This window comes from Cloeon dipterum, chromosome 1 (genome assembly GCF_949628265.1).
Source record: "Cloeon dipterum chromosome 1, ieCloDipt1.1, whole genome shotgun sequence".
NCBI classification, from domain to species: domain Eukaryota; kingdom Metazoa; phylum Arthropoda; class Insecta; order Ephemeroptera; family Baetidae; genus Cloeon; species Cloeon dipterum.
The window spans coordinates 26937792-26952108 of record NC_088786.1 but is presented as its reverse complement, the minus strand read 5'-3'; the positions used below and the strand labels follow the sequence as shown (position 1 = coordinate 26952108).

The following is a 14317-nucleotide window of genomic DNA, read 5'->3' as shown; positions in this document are numbered from 1 at the left end:
CGCCCGCCTAAATGCCCTCTTCTGCCAACTTCTCGGGCACTTTCCCACCCCCGACGAGCGAATGATTAAATCAGCAGGCGCGTCGCCTGACAAACAATGACGGAATTCGTGCGGACAACAATGGATCTGGAGGAACACTCGGACGAACTGACGGACGCCCGTCGAGCCACGCGCGCGTTTCTCGTTTCCAGGGGCGAAAACTTATCAATTACACGAGACGAGTTGAGATGCGGCCGCGAGATAAGACCCAGCAGATCGATGCCGTCCTCGTAATTCATCAGCGTGCGGCTAATTTGATTAACTTTCGCATGCAAACACACATAGACAGCAAGCAGCCTCCGTCGGGCATTGAATTATAGGCGCGAGCGAGGCAGGTAATTGAATGCCCGGCATAATTCAGAACGGCGCCACACGTGCTCGCAGTCATAACTCGCGAGGTAATCCTGCCATTATGGCGGAAAAATGACTGCCTGGCTGCAGCCAAGGAGTTTGTTTGGCGCTAGGTACTCAGTAATGGTGCGGAATTAACAACAGCGCTCGTTAAGTTTTACGACTCGGACGGATTTGACCTTTCTGGTGCTCTCGTGTTCGCCTTTGTTCCAAAGGCGCTTCTCTGCACAACAACGATGTATTTATTCGCCGCCCTCCCGTCAGACGTGCTGCATGCGGCTATAAAAAGTAGAGTGCCTCGCGTTTTAATTACGTCTTTATCTCGGCTGATTAATGGCCTAATTAATGAGAAAATCGTGCTGTAACACTTTTTTCGTCACGAAGCTCGCATTCCGTCGTGCGATGTGATGGATGTGCGCACAGTCGAAACTGAACTGGATGTAAATAATGCCAGAGACACTCACAAGATAAATTTATTCCAACATTTTACTGCCCGACTGAATATGCTAATAAATTAAAAAATGTAGGACACCTTCCCAGGGCCAGCAATCAGATTGCTTGAGCAATGTAAACAAAACTCAAAATAAATGTTGAAATGACATGCACTTTCATTTCCTCGCTTGCTGGAGATTTTCAGACAGTTTGTTTGAATTAAAAATCTCCCGAAAAGGTTGGTGCTTAGTAGAATGCCTTCCCTGTAATTACAAATTTATTTTTCGATAAAATGATGAAGAATTGGGAGAGTTTTCAGATCTCCTTAATTATAAAAATAAAAATCGCTTTGAAGTTGTTCTCAATTAGCACGATTAAGCACGATTTAAATGAACTTCCGATTGCTTTTCATTAAAAAGAATTATACGAATAAAATAAAATAAATTAAAATGTTTTTAAAACAGGTTACGAACTTGTTAATGGAAAAATATGCTTAATTTCATAAACCAATCATAAAATGTCAAAAATGTTGACAGTTGTCATTTTCCATTAGCAAGTTTCTGCTCTGATTCTGAACTGCGACGTATTCCTGCTGAAAACGACAAAATCGAGCTTTGGCACGCAATGTAGTTCAGGTAATCTGTTTGGTTTATCGCGGAAAGAAACAACGCCGAATAATTTTTGTTAAAAAATAATCCATCGGTTCTGCCACGATCAGCTAACTGATTACGATTAAATCAGGATATCAAATATAGTCCCAAAACATCTGGAATGGGCAGTAAACAGCATGTAAGCGAAATATGTGTGGGAGTGCATACAGCTTGCATATGGATGGTGGCTGAATGCCAGAGCAGTTTTTTTTTTAAATTTTCAGTTTAAAAGATTACAGCTTTTAAATCCGACAACAAAAATAATTAAGTGATTCATGAAGGCATTAATTTTTTCCTCTGCAAAGTATCCATTTTTGTACTCTCGTATTCTCTCACATATCATTTCTCGGAATTAAATCATTGAATTGAGTTGCAGAACAGAGGTAGCGTCAAAATTCCATTTCCCCATTTCACCTCTGGAGGGGGAGTTTCGAAATAAACTCATTATTTGCATAAAGAAACGGAATCAATGAATGAACGGCACTGCTGATGTTTATCAGGGCACACGTGCGCGCTCGAATTCCCATTCTCGCACCTACGCACACACCTCTTTTCACAAAGCAGGAAATTGAAACTCGAGTTGCCGGTGGAACGAGAGAACAAACCCTGCTCCAGCGTAGTTTCTCTCTCGCTGACTGCTTTTCGGGAGTGAAAAGTTGCGCGTGACAGGCCGGCAAGTGAGAAATGGAGCTGCCTCGGCGTTATTGTTTGATATGAAAACGGAGCGGGCACAATGGTCGGTGGGCAGTCGGGTTGGTGTCAAGATTTTGCACGGCGCGTGTTGTAAATGGACCGCAGTGCAAGTGACAGGTGCAGCAGATAAATGACCCATTACGCCCGGCGTCCAGCACACGTCGGCCTTTTGTTTATCACTCTCGCCGCGGGAGCGACAAATGGAAGGAAAAAAGCGGCGGCACGAAGGTGGCGATGCTGTGCTGCGCGCGGGAATCCACTTAGGCGCAAAGATTTCATTTGGACTCGGCTCCCGGATCGTCGTAAATAAAGAGAGCCGCCGATTTGCTCGGCTTATGAAGCCCTCAAGCAGAAGGGAAAGGAAGGAAGGAATTGAGAGGAAAATTCCGCTCACTTTGTCTGCGAATTCTTTTCTCGGGTCGCACACTTTAATCCGGATGGTGCTCACTGAATCAAACCAACGGATAAAGGAGACACGGCATCTCGGAATTTTAACTCGGATTGGAAAACTCGATTCGCGTTAACCCACTGTTCAAAATGCTCAAATTTCGCGTGGAAATAGCGTAGTGGACCGGCGGCATTCGTCAAATCCGTTCCCCGGCCACACGTCGATATTATTTATTTCTGGTGCAGCGATCAAAGGGAAAAACTGCCGCTCTCGTCCTTTGGAGGCTAATTGCAAAAGTTGTCCTCGATAAGGCCCTAATTCTCCGCGTCGCTCTGCTCAGCTGACTCTTAAAAGAGCGGCTCGGAATCATTTCGTGCTGTCGTCGGGCTGTTGGGCGCGCGCAAAGAGGCTGCAATAAAGCGATTCCGCCGGGTAAAAAGATTTCACTTGCTGCTCAGTCGAGTGCTGCGAAATGGAATAAGAAGCAGCCGCGTTTTCAATAAGACTTTCTGCACGTCCGGTCCTGCCCGAGCCGAGAGTGCTGGCGTTGTTATTAAGGCCGGAGAGGACCGAATAAGAGACGGCCGCCTTCTTGCTCGCTCACTCGCCATTCGTTTCACTACATAACGGGTGATGCAATTTCGGAACAAGAAGAAAAGCATTTCGGAACTGCGAGCGCGCGTGAAATTAGAATATTTGTATTCACTGTGCCCGGCACGGAGCTGCAATATCAAAAGGAATTTCGAAATAGCAGCGCAATTGCGCCCTCTTCGCGCCGAGTTAATCAAATGGAATGCCTAATTCTCACATTACTGTCAAAGTGCGAGACGCAAACGGAATGCTCCTCCGGCCTCTCTTGTCAAATTAAATCAGAAAACAAAAAGCGCCTACCTTCTTCAGCGTGTCGCGTGCCCTCGTAGGTCGCATGAACGTAGTTGCTGGCTACAACACGAAGCGAGCAACGCAATTAAACTCGCCGCTCTTGCTACATGCAAATTAAATTCACCTGCGCAAAAGTCTCCTGTGCAGTTAGCTGACATCACGTCCCGTCCAGAGCAGGGTCGACCGCCTGGAGACGGCGCTGGGCTGTTGCACGAGCGCTTCCGGTGGTGTTTGCAATCCGGGCCGCAAGCACTCCACGGGGACCACATGGACCAGCGGCCGTCGGTAGCTGAACAGCAATTAATCACAATCAGAGATGAATTATTTGCTAAATTAGACTCGGCCATGAACCGTTAATTGATATTAAAAAATTTAATATGATGTTGTGAATTGATACATAAAATGTAAACCCCAGGCCAGACACGGTGATCCAACGTGATATTAACATTTCGCTGATTTTATGCATCAGTTAAGCAAAAAGGAACTGATTTTGGATGATTTGTGAATGTACAAAAATATGATTTTATAGTTCCTGAAGATGAATTATGCTTGTCCTGTTGATGAAGGGTATTTAAGATAAACAAAAGATTAAGGAGTGAAAGAAAAGAAAGAATAAAGCAATTTTCGGGAGTAAAATATTGCGTAATTTCTTAGTTGGCAGCCAGAAGTCTGTCACGTATTCATATCTCCAGGGGATTAAATGTCTGGCGGCTTTTCTATCTCCATACATTTTAGCAAGTCGACTAATCTCCAGTCAGCACTTGTGAGCACAGACAAAGAATTTAGCCAAAAGCCGCACTGCATTGCGACACAAACACACACACCGGCGGTATAGCGGCTACGTTATACGACAAACTTAAAGCGGTCTATAAAATTGCTAAGCCGCGTGTGTGTGTCTCGTTTGGGAAATAAAAGTCGCGGCCAGGATCGAGTTAGTTAGTACTGGCACGGGAGTCGGTTGGTATAATCAGGAACAGCCAGCGGATGATAGCGTACGTTTTAGTCAGTCACGGAGAGAGGAAAGAGCGAGGCGAGTCGGTACTTACACAAAGAAACAGTGTTGTCCTCAAACAGACTTCCTCCTAAAAGCGGCAGCAGCAAAGAGACAGCAGCGTGCGAGAGGTTAACATTTTAGTCAAAAAGCAATTTGGTTAATTATTTGGCTAATTCAGCCGAGGCGCGGGGAGAGGCAAGGGGTGGCTGGCTCCCAATTAAGATGCGAGAAGCGTTTCGACAAAGAGTAATCAGGAAAATAAGAGAGATAGAGAGGAGACACTGGCACATGCACACAGCCGGGCAGAAATCATCAGCATAAAAAGTGAGAGGAAAAAGTAAACGGAAAAGCAGGGAAAATCCAATTACGTCTGCACGGTATTCGCTCTCGAGTTTCGCTTTCGTGAAACTCGAGATGAATCTCCAGCGCTTCTGGTGCACGCGCGACGACCGAACAGTGCTGAGAACCTGGCAGCTGAGAATTCCGCGAGTATAACTTTACCCCGAACCGCACAATGGCATTAAAAAGCAAACCCTCTTATGAGTTAGCATGCTGCAGAAAACGGAAAAGCAGCCCGAGTGAGGCTAAGAATACCAGAAGAGTGCACCAACCTTGCTGGTTCACACACATACACGTAGGGAAATAAAATGGAGGGCGGGGAGAAGAGAGGGTGAGTGAGAAAAATTCAAAGAAAATGTGGCTTCGCCGGCTCTCGTAACTTTTCCGTGTCAGCCGGTGAAAAATGAGCGTGGGGAGAGAGTGCCGCATTCCAGCACTTGTCTCGGACACGAGATTTTATCAAGGGGCTGGAAGTGGGGATTGAAAATTAAAAATTGAAACATTTTTTTCTAACCAAGGAATGCGACACGTGCGTGTGGAAGGGATGAAAGAGACGGAAGAACGGAAGTTTTGCATACCTGGACAAGGGGTGGAGCACTCGGCCTTTTGCCTGGCGTTTCCTGGGCAGTTTGCTCCTCCGTTGAGCGGCGCCGGAGCGGTGCACTGGCGCTGTCGGGTCTGCTGGCCGCGACCGCAACGGCTGCTGCAGTCGCTCCACGGCGACCACGGCGTCCACCCTCCGTTAACTAAAGCAGAAACAACACCAAATTACGCCCTAAAACAACTGACAATGGCCGCAGAAAGGGACTGACTGGCTGTTCACGTCTTTTTACTGCGTGAGAAATTCGAGCTTTGTCTTCGGCGGCATATATGCGGGCTCGGCTTTTTTTTACCGAATCTCATGTTTTTCAATTATGTGTACACACCCCACAAAGCAGGAAGAGGCTTTTTAGTTCTTTTTCTATCAACCGCGGAACACGTGCTGTTTTTCTCAGTCCGATTTCACTCAAAAAGCGGGTGGCAGCGGCGGCTCTCCCGTTCGTCTGATGCTTTGTTAACGGATCAAGAGATGGAAATAAATTAAAAGGCTCTCATCGCTCGCTTTGTGAAAGCTTTCACCAATTAACGGCTTTAAAATCAAAAAGCAATTACCGGCATTAGCAAATTAAAACGCACGCGCGCTCCCTTTTCGCGCTGCAATTTTAATTAAGTGATCGTGGCTGCAATTAGGGAGATTACTGTACGCCTGCCGCCGCACACAGCGCGCGGACATCAGAGGCGAATGCGATGATGACTCATCCCTATTTATACCACACACAACTTTTGCGACGGCCGGGCAAGAGAGAGAAAGAAAGTTTTATTTTATCGCAATCATCAATTTTGATAACTTCCCTTCCTGCTCTTGTGTACAGATACAACTGCAGCAAGACAGCGGCGGCGGCGTAGGCGGCGGGCAATCAACCCTCTTTGTATCTCTGCGTTTGCAACTTCTTCTCTCTCGCGCTCCATGGTGCGATTCTTCCTCTTTCTTCCCCTTTCGCTGGCACACAGACTCCATAAATCCGCGTGCACTTTCATTCACTGGATAATGTTTCTTCTGCGCTGCGAGTGCCCACCCATCCGACCACCCGGCCGAGCAACCCTAACCGCCGCCCCCGCATGAATTGCTCTGCTCGCTTCCTCGGAAATGGTCTGTCGACAACAAAAGTAAAAATTGGGGGAGCGGAGAGGCAAAGAAAGCTGCGGATGGCTTTTGGCGCAAACAAAAATAAAACGGCACGCGAACGATGACGACGCATCGGACGAGGAAAGCTAATGTCTCCTCAAACGGCAAATCGATCATGCTTTTAAGTGACTGTAGCACTTATCTCTCCAAGGCTTGCAATTTCAATGTTCTTTCATAGAGTGAAAATTACAAAGTTTCGATTTATTGGGCTGCTTTTAAAGAGTGTATATTTAAGGCAGACGTGCACGGCACAGTACAGGAAAATTTCTTTCCCTTTCCTCAAATTAATTCCATTGAATTCGGGTAAAAGCTTAAGGAAAAAAATCAAGTATATATACTTTAATAAAGCGGTAAGCACTGTCTCTCCACTGGAAATTGTCACCAGAAGGGAAAATTTCCTCAAAATCTGCACAACATTGGACGGATTCTGACGAGAGGAATTGAAATCGAGGCAAAAAACATTTATTTTTTTATTTTAATGAAAATTCGATTTAAACTAATTTGACTATGATAATGCAGATTTAATGAGTGCACATTATAGAGATAATAAAATTGTGCTTGATTTGACAAACAATTAATTGAGTATATCTCCTGTTTAATTTCAATCTCTAATTAATTTTTCCAAACTTAAATGATACAAATATTTTTGTTAAAACTTACAACAAAACAAACGGATCTAGAATATGGATAAATCCTTGACTTGTTTCATCCACGTTAAAAAAAATCACAAAATAAAATGTGAAGTAATTAAAGGTTTAGGAAAAGTAGGTGGTTTGTATTGAACTGGGATTTCCAGCGGCAGACACGCAGATGAGCGCAATCTGATAAATACATCAGGAAAAAATTTGCTCTGTGGGGGCGAAAACATGTGTACAGGGGTTGCAGTGCAATAAATTACTACAGTCAAATGGCTGCCCATCTCTATCTCTCGTAGTCGTGATTAGTTTAATCAATTTATTACAAAATGCGATAAGGAATTTATGTTCAGGGGCGCGTAATCCCGTCCGGCATTGTTATTCAAATTATTGATGATGGCAGGTGTTCGGCCGGCGCGAAATATCCACACGCCGCTTGGCAATATATCCGGGCGTCGGTCCACCTAGACGGCCTGCTGCCTGTTTACCATTCAGGCGGCGTTCAACTGGCGGCGCGTTCAAAAACAATGTCGCACTTTACGCCCCGAGCCCGCCGCTTAATCGCCCGGCGCTGAATTTTTCAGCCGCTTTAATTACGCGCTCAAAATATACGATTTTCGCGCTATTGTCCGTGCTCGCGCCGTATTTGCCCGCGCGTGAGTTATTGCCTCGTTTTGCAGACGCAAATTTTTAAACAATAGACCGAATGCGCTGGGCGTGAGGGGCGCGAACGACTTATCCGGCAATTTTTGGCCCCGTGCCACTTGCCCGAATGAATCATTTTTACAAAATTTGCTTCCTCGCTTTTCACGACATTTCGCAGCTCATTCACTAACTCCCTCCCCCCCCTCTCTCTCTCTCTCTCTCTCTCTCTCTCTCTCTCTCTCTCTCTCTCTTTCTCGTGTTTTATTGAATTTTGCGCTGTTTAACAAAAGCCCACTGGGAGGATAAGAAAATCCGGAGGCAACACGCCCTCTGGGCCACTTTTCCGCTCAAGCCACCGATTCAGCACTGAGAACAAGGACGATATAATTGAATTCATTTGCTCGGCCGGGGTGCTAACGCGCGCGCTGAGGAAAAATAAATTAGGCTGGTGGAAAAGCGAGACACGCAGTGGGTTCGTCTGCAGCACGCGTTGTGCGGAATAATCCCCTTTGTTGCGAAATGCGAGAGCGAGAGAGAGATAGAGCTGCTGCTATCCGTTTAATTTATGCCGGCAGGATGAAAATTTCTCACTCGTCTTTGTTTGTTTCGCGCACACGGCTTGACTTGGTAATATTCGCCGCGCATTCATGGAACAATGAAAACTGCAGCCCCGCGCCATACCGGCAAGCCAGCGGATGTAAACACAGAATCCTGTGCCATACACTAGTCGTCGGCGTGCTGCACAGCAACTCATCTCATCTCTGCGCGCTGAAATAAAGAAATGCCGGAAGCCTGCCTCTCGTGAATTGCGAGGCTCTGTGCTCATCAGCAAGCAGCAGGTGCATCCATCTATCTCTCGACTAATCTAGCGAGAGCAGGAGTTGGCCTGCCGCACCGCCGACGCCATTCAACAACCACCGGCTGCAAAAATGACGAAACACGTCCATTCCACCCACATGGCGCAATTTTTACAAGACAATGCATGCACGGCAAGTTTTTTCTCGGCAGAAAAGTCATTTCTTCGTGCCCGCTGGCAGCACAGTCTTTTTCCGAGTACAAAAGATCGTCTCTGGGATTAAAAAAAATCTTGTAACCGGGATGATTTATGATTCGAGAGCTAAAATTACATCCTATTAGTCGCAACGTGACAAATACACGGCCCAGAAAGATGCCGTGATGAATCCCGGCTGCTCATTAGCTCCGAAAAAATCGGAGCCAGAGAGCAATTATTCCACTCTCATGCCGACCTTATGTATATTCTTGTGTTCGGATTGCAGGCGCCATATTCACTTTGGATCCATCAAGCGCGTAAATTAGCCGCGACGTCGCGCCTCTTGATAATTGGCCCGCAAAGTCGGCGGATAAAACACGAGAAATATGATTCACAAAAGCGACAGAGCCCATTCTCGACGTCAGTTTTTCCTGGTGGATCCGCCCCGCCAAGCAAGAGTCACGATTTATTTTGACAGCTCGGCTATTCAAGCCGAAATTATTGTTTGAACCCACGGCGATTAATGTCTGAGACAAAAACATCGTTTAAGATGGCAGCAGCCTCGGATTGATGTGAAAAGTCGAGAACTTTGTGAAAAAAAATACAGTAGTTTGTTTGAAGTTTCGCATTCTCCAGGCGATCGAGTTAGCGGAGAGCGCAGAATTCGTCACATAAGACGGAGTACAAAACTCTCGAGTTAGTGCCGTGTTGAGTGAGTCACAAAGAAAATAAACCTTTTGAGAGCAGTGCCAGTTTGTTTGTGCTGCCATTAAGAGTGCAACAGTTGTATCCATCGTGAAAGAAATGAGGCGGCAGCTAATGACTCTCTCGCGAGCCGCCTTACTTGCATCACATGCCTCGCGCTATATTGTTCAAAGCAGTGAGTTGGCTCGCACAAAAAATTCAAATTACACCAGGAGGAGCAGAGTCGCGCTCGTCTTTTTGTGCCGCCACCAGAGATGACTTGGCTTGTCATAATGTTTGTTCGCCGCCACCCACATTTTTTAAAAAAGTAAGGAGCCAGCCAGCTATTTCTGCCGCCCTCAACATCAAAGCAAACGAGCTGCCGCGTGCGCTGCCTCTGCGGTTATTTTAATTTATTCCTATAAATCTGGAGTAAATTAGAAGAGTTACTTAGTGGAGATATAAGTCTGGCAACGGCTCTTAAATTTGGAGTATCTCGTTGCGCGGCTGCTCTGCGGTGGGCCTAATGGAGCCACCAGCCGATTGACATGAGAAATAAATCTCTCAAAAGTGGAGAGTTGCTCGCACCACTGCGGAAAGTCGTTAAAATGGTTGATCCAGTCGAAACATGTGCTGTACATCAGACTAGAACGAGAAGTATCTGGCTGTGACGTAATTATCCGACTTCATTCAAGTAGTTGTGCTTTAACTTTTTACAGTCGACAAGAGGCAAAAATATTTAAAAAAAAAAGCTGGATGAGTTGATCGCAAATAAAAAAATCCGTTCAATATCATCATCAAGAATTTCCTGATTTTTTCGAGAGTTGCAATCATTAAAAATTTGAACTGGGAACAAAGAATTTGATCAACCAGGAAAACTAAAATATCGAGGGAGAACTTCTCCCCTGTAAATGCTATTTTTGAATGTTTATCACGAAGCAAACGAATATCCCGCTGTTAATAGGAGTCATTATTGAAAAGCAACGGTAAATTTACCAATTTTCGCTTTCGCTGAACTGATGCTTCTGCACGACTGGTGCATTCGCATACAATTTTACAACTTCATCATTTCCTTTTGAACCTGGCGCGTTTTATTAATTTTTCGTGATCGGCAGCGTTCATTAATTTGTCCCGGACAACAATGGAACCAATCAAATGGCATGAATAATTCATGCGCAACACGACGCATCGCCATTCTATCTCCCGTTCGGCTCTCAACTACAAATTCAATTATTTACATCACGAACGCATCACACATCAATTTATCGCATACCTGATGCGCCCGCTGGCTCGTTGGCTGTGTTCTCGCTTGGCGTTCGAAACACAAAGGTTGCCGCGCGCGTATATAGACGTGCTGTTTGCGTAATGGAGCCCTATTTCGTCATTACCCCTAATGGAGAGCGGCATTATGAATGACCGCGGTGGTTAACTGGACCACAAATAAACATCATTCACCGGCTCGTGATTTTGTTGGTTCGAACCGAGCGCGCCGGTCGGTCTGACGGCTCCGAAAAGCGCCGCGTGCATGCACTCTGGCGAATTATGTACCGGCGTGCCCAGCGGGACGAAACGAGCCACTTCATTAATTCTTGGTCTCCGATCGCAAGCGTCGAAAAATTACGGGGAAGTGCGACAGCGGATTTCAGAAAGGGGTCTCTAAGAGCGCGCACGTTTCGGGCGCGGAAATGTCGTTTAAACTCGATTACCGAAATTCGATTTGGTGCTGTGTTGCTGCGGGTTTTCACTGCCCTGACCGAGCACATAATAAAGCAGAGTGCCGACGCATCAATTGCACGCCGACCGAGCGGCCAACCGAATTAATAAAATAAAATGGAAAAAGGCTGGCATTCAGTCCGGTTTTATTGGAAAACGATGGAGTGATAGGCGGCCGGGAGAAAAGCTACTCCGCGCAGAGCAAACCATCAGGCGAAATCTACGTTCTGAATAACACACGTCCGTACATACATACGAACGTGCACGGGGAATCAATAGGACGTCTGCCGGAGTGAGTGCTTTTTTGCGGCCCTGTTATAATATGTACGCTTTGATTGATTTAAGCGGCGGCACTTACCGCGCGGACACGACTAAGAAGCGACCGGTTGCATGCAGGATGTGTCCAATCACAATCACGACATGCAAATATACACAACACATACACGCAGTTTCAATCAATTTAATCAACAGTTCTCGGGTGGCAATAACTCCCAATGAACCGATGGTATATTCAAATCCCAACTGTTCATTTGAGTTCTCGCTAGAGCGGCGCCACTTTTTCTGCCGGCCCGTTCTGTTTGATTCGACCGATGCAAATTATGAAACTTGCTGGTTAGGTGATTGCTACACAGAGAGTACATGTGCTCAAAGGCGTAATTGGAAAGCAGTGCCAATTTGCAGCACTGCATGTGTAATGTATGGGCAGGCGGTCAGCAGATATTGCATATTAAATAGGCACTCGCTTTTTTCCGCTGCAGCGCCCGAGATGATTTGTATATGTGCGCGCTGCACGGATGCATATTTCATGGCGCCCGAGTGCATCGCGCGACAGGCTAAACAAACCAATCAACCGCGGCTGAATAAATTTGAATGCTAACGAGTGCGACCTCATTGCCCGCAAAATCCCACCCTTTTAATTAACCTCGCTCGTTTTTGCCGTTTTTCTCGCGCGCATTTGCATTTTCAATAATTAAAAGAATCAGAGCGCGCGCGAGCCAATCGCACGAGAGAAATTCAGCACGTTTTCCAGCCGCTTCCCAATTTCCTCGGGGGATTTGCCGATGAAATGTTGGCTGCGGACGGCAGTGATGGAGAAAAATGAGCCAATTGTACTCACCATAAATTGTTAAGGTGGCCGGATCCGAGACACGTCGGCCGGCCACATTTTCGGCTGCGCAGCTGTAATTGGCGGCGTCTGCGAATCTGGCACTCAGCACCAGGAGGACTTGTCCTTCCTGCGTAATCCGCAAGCCGTCTTCCTCGCCGCGCAGAATGACTCCATTGCGCATCCAAGTCACGTTGGGCTTCGGGAAGCCATCCGGGGGCAAACACCGGAACTGGACCTGCTTCTCCAGCTCCACGGCCTCAGAGTATGGCGCGTGGTCGAATTGCTTGCGGAGATCTAAAACACATCAACACGAAACGATTTATAAATGTCCTACCCACGAAGAGAGCAAACATCGCAAAACATGAGCAGTTGTTTGGTGAGGAGGGTTAAAACTGAATAAATGTCTATACATGGAGATAAAATATTTATAAATTCAAAATTTTTTAAAATAATTTTTCTAAAAAATCGATTGTTGCAGCCATTATAAATTTTCCCCATATATTTATGATCTGAGACGCAGAATTTCCCTATATAATAGCTTCTAAAAAAGGATATAATATTTTGGCTCGTGAACATTTTGTGAAAGGGAAGAAAATTTCACTCCCAGTCACCGATCTTAATCAATCCATGCAGAGTATTATCAAACTTTTTCTTTCCTTTGTGTGTGCCACCTGTTATGTAGATTAATAATAATTCCTGTTCCAAAATATTCGAATGTCCAAAACGGTCATAGTGTGATAAATGCCGTGCATATGGCAAAAAATCACCCTTCAGCCATATTTTGAAGCCGGCGCAGGCAGAGAAAGGCCTGGAGCAGGATTAATGCTCCGAGCAGAAGTCACGCTCCGCAACAAACGGCCGCAGGCGTCGGAACAAATGTTCTTTTCCCCGTTCTCCATTTGTCAAATTTTTGATCCAGCTCAGGCGATAAAGAGTCAAGTTTGAATAATTGTCGTATTTACAGCGTCGTGCGCAAAAACACGAGAGCTCGTCATCATCGCGGTGTCGGCTGGCTGAACACGATTAATTCGGACTGCTATTACACGGGTGCAATCATTAATCCGTGGCAGTGCGACTGATGCCGCACCATTCATCCTACTTACAAACAGATATATCGAGAGTGCACATTGCGTGCGCGCCGCACTGCCGAGTGATAGCCCGCAATATATATTTCCCGGCGTGCAAAAAAACTGCCGTTTCCCCTTTGTGCAAACACACACACGTGCCAGCCCGCGCGCCGAAAGAAGACTAAAATGATTGATATTATTGGGAAAATAACGAGGCGCGTGCCCCGTTTGCAAAAAAGCGGCAAAGGAAAAACGGCTGCTTTTAGAGGGCGATTTGAGGCGAGGTGGCATTTTTCTCGCTGAGAAGAATTCCATCTAACTGCCTAACATGCGCTGAAAGCTGTCAGAGCAGCCGTGTTGATGGAGACGTTCCCTCTTTTCACGTTTTTCTTTCTAATAAATGTCTCATTTCGGCGGCGTCTGCCGGAGAGCGTAAAGGAAAATATAGGCAATTTAGATGGATATTGTAAATTGGCCCGCGAGTGTAAGAAGATTCCAGCCAATTATGCGCGAGCCGAGAATTCCGACTCGACTCGCTCTTTCTCTCAATGCGAATAATAATGGCTTTACGCGCCGGTTAGTTGCAGGGCGGGACAAAGTTTTTAATGCAACTAAACTCTCGGCGTCCCACGATTTTATTACGCGAATTCGCCTCTGGTAATGTGTTACAACTCGGCAGAGGCACGTCCCTCGAATTGCTTTACGAGCGAGCGTCGCACACCAGCGGAGCGCGAAGGACCGAATTTATTAAAAGCCTTGCGATATGGAATAAAAATAAATATATTTTATTACTTAAAAGTTTAATCCTCCATCTGGCGAAACAATGGCCCTTTTAAATCCTCCGCGCCGTGCTCAGAGGATGAATGTTTTGCGTGAGTGTGGTGCGAGAGAGAGAGAGAGAGAGAGAGAGAGAGAGAGACCACGCATGCACACATGAAATTTCCAACCTGCATACACACACAGTGGCTCTGAAAATAAAT

General features: G+C 46.1%; 2 protein-coding genes across 6 annotated transcripts in view; both read right to left on the bottom strand.

The window, feature by feature from the left end:
- Positions 1-14317, bottom strand: part of unc-5 — an 89955-nt gene that overhangs the window by 15196 nt on the left and 60442 nt on the right. For 3 of the 5 annotated variants that reach the window (XM_065486066.1, XM_065486318.1, XM_065486407.1), the window contains 5 exons: positions 12280-12564; positions 5347-5514; positions 4482-4517; positions 3560-3724; positions 3445-3495 (listed from right to left, as the gene is read on the bottom strand). In XM_065486066.1, the coding sequence (XP_065342138.1) occupies positions 3445-3495; positions 3560-3724; positions 4482-4517; positions 5347-5514; positions 12280-12564 (705 nt within the window). The remainder of the gene's footprint in view (positions 1-3444; positions 3496-3559; positions 3725-4481; positions 4518-5346; positions 5515-12279; positions 12565-14317) is intronic. The other 2 variants (XM_065486233.1, XM_065486150.1) reach the window with 2 other exon arrangements.
- The window catches only part of LOC135941576 (uncharacterized), a 160067-nt gene that overhangs the window by 122343 nt on the left and 23407 nt on the right, over positions 1-14317 (bottom strand). The window lies entirely within an intron of this gene.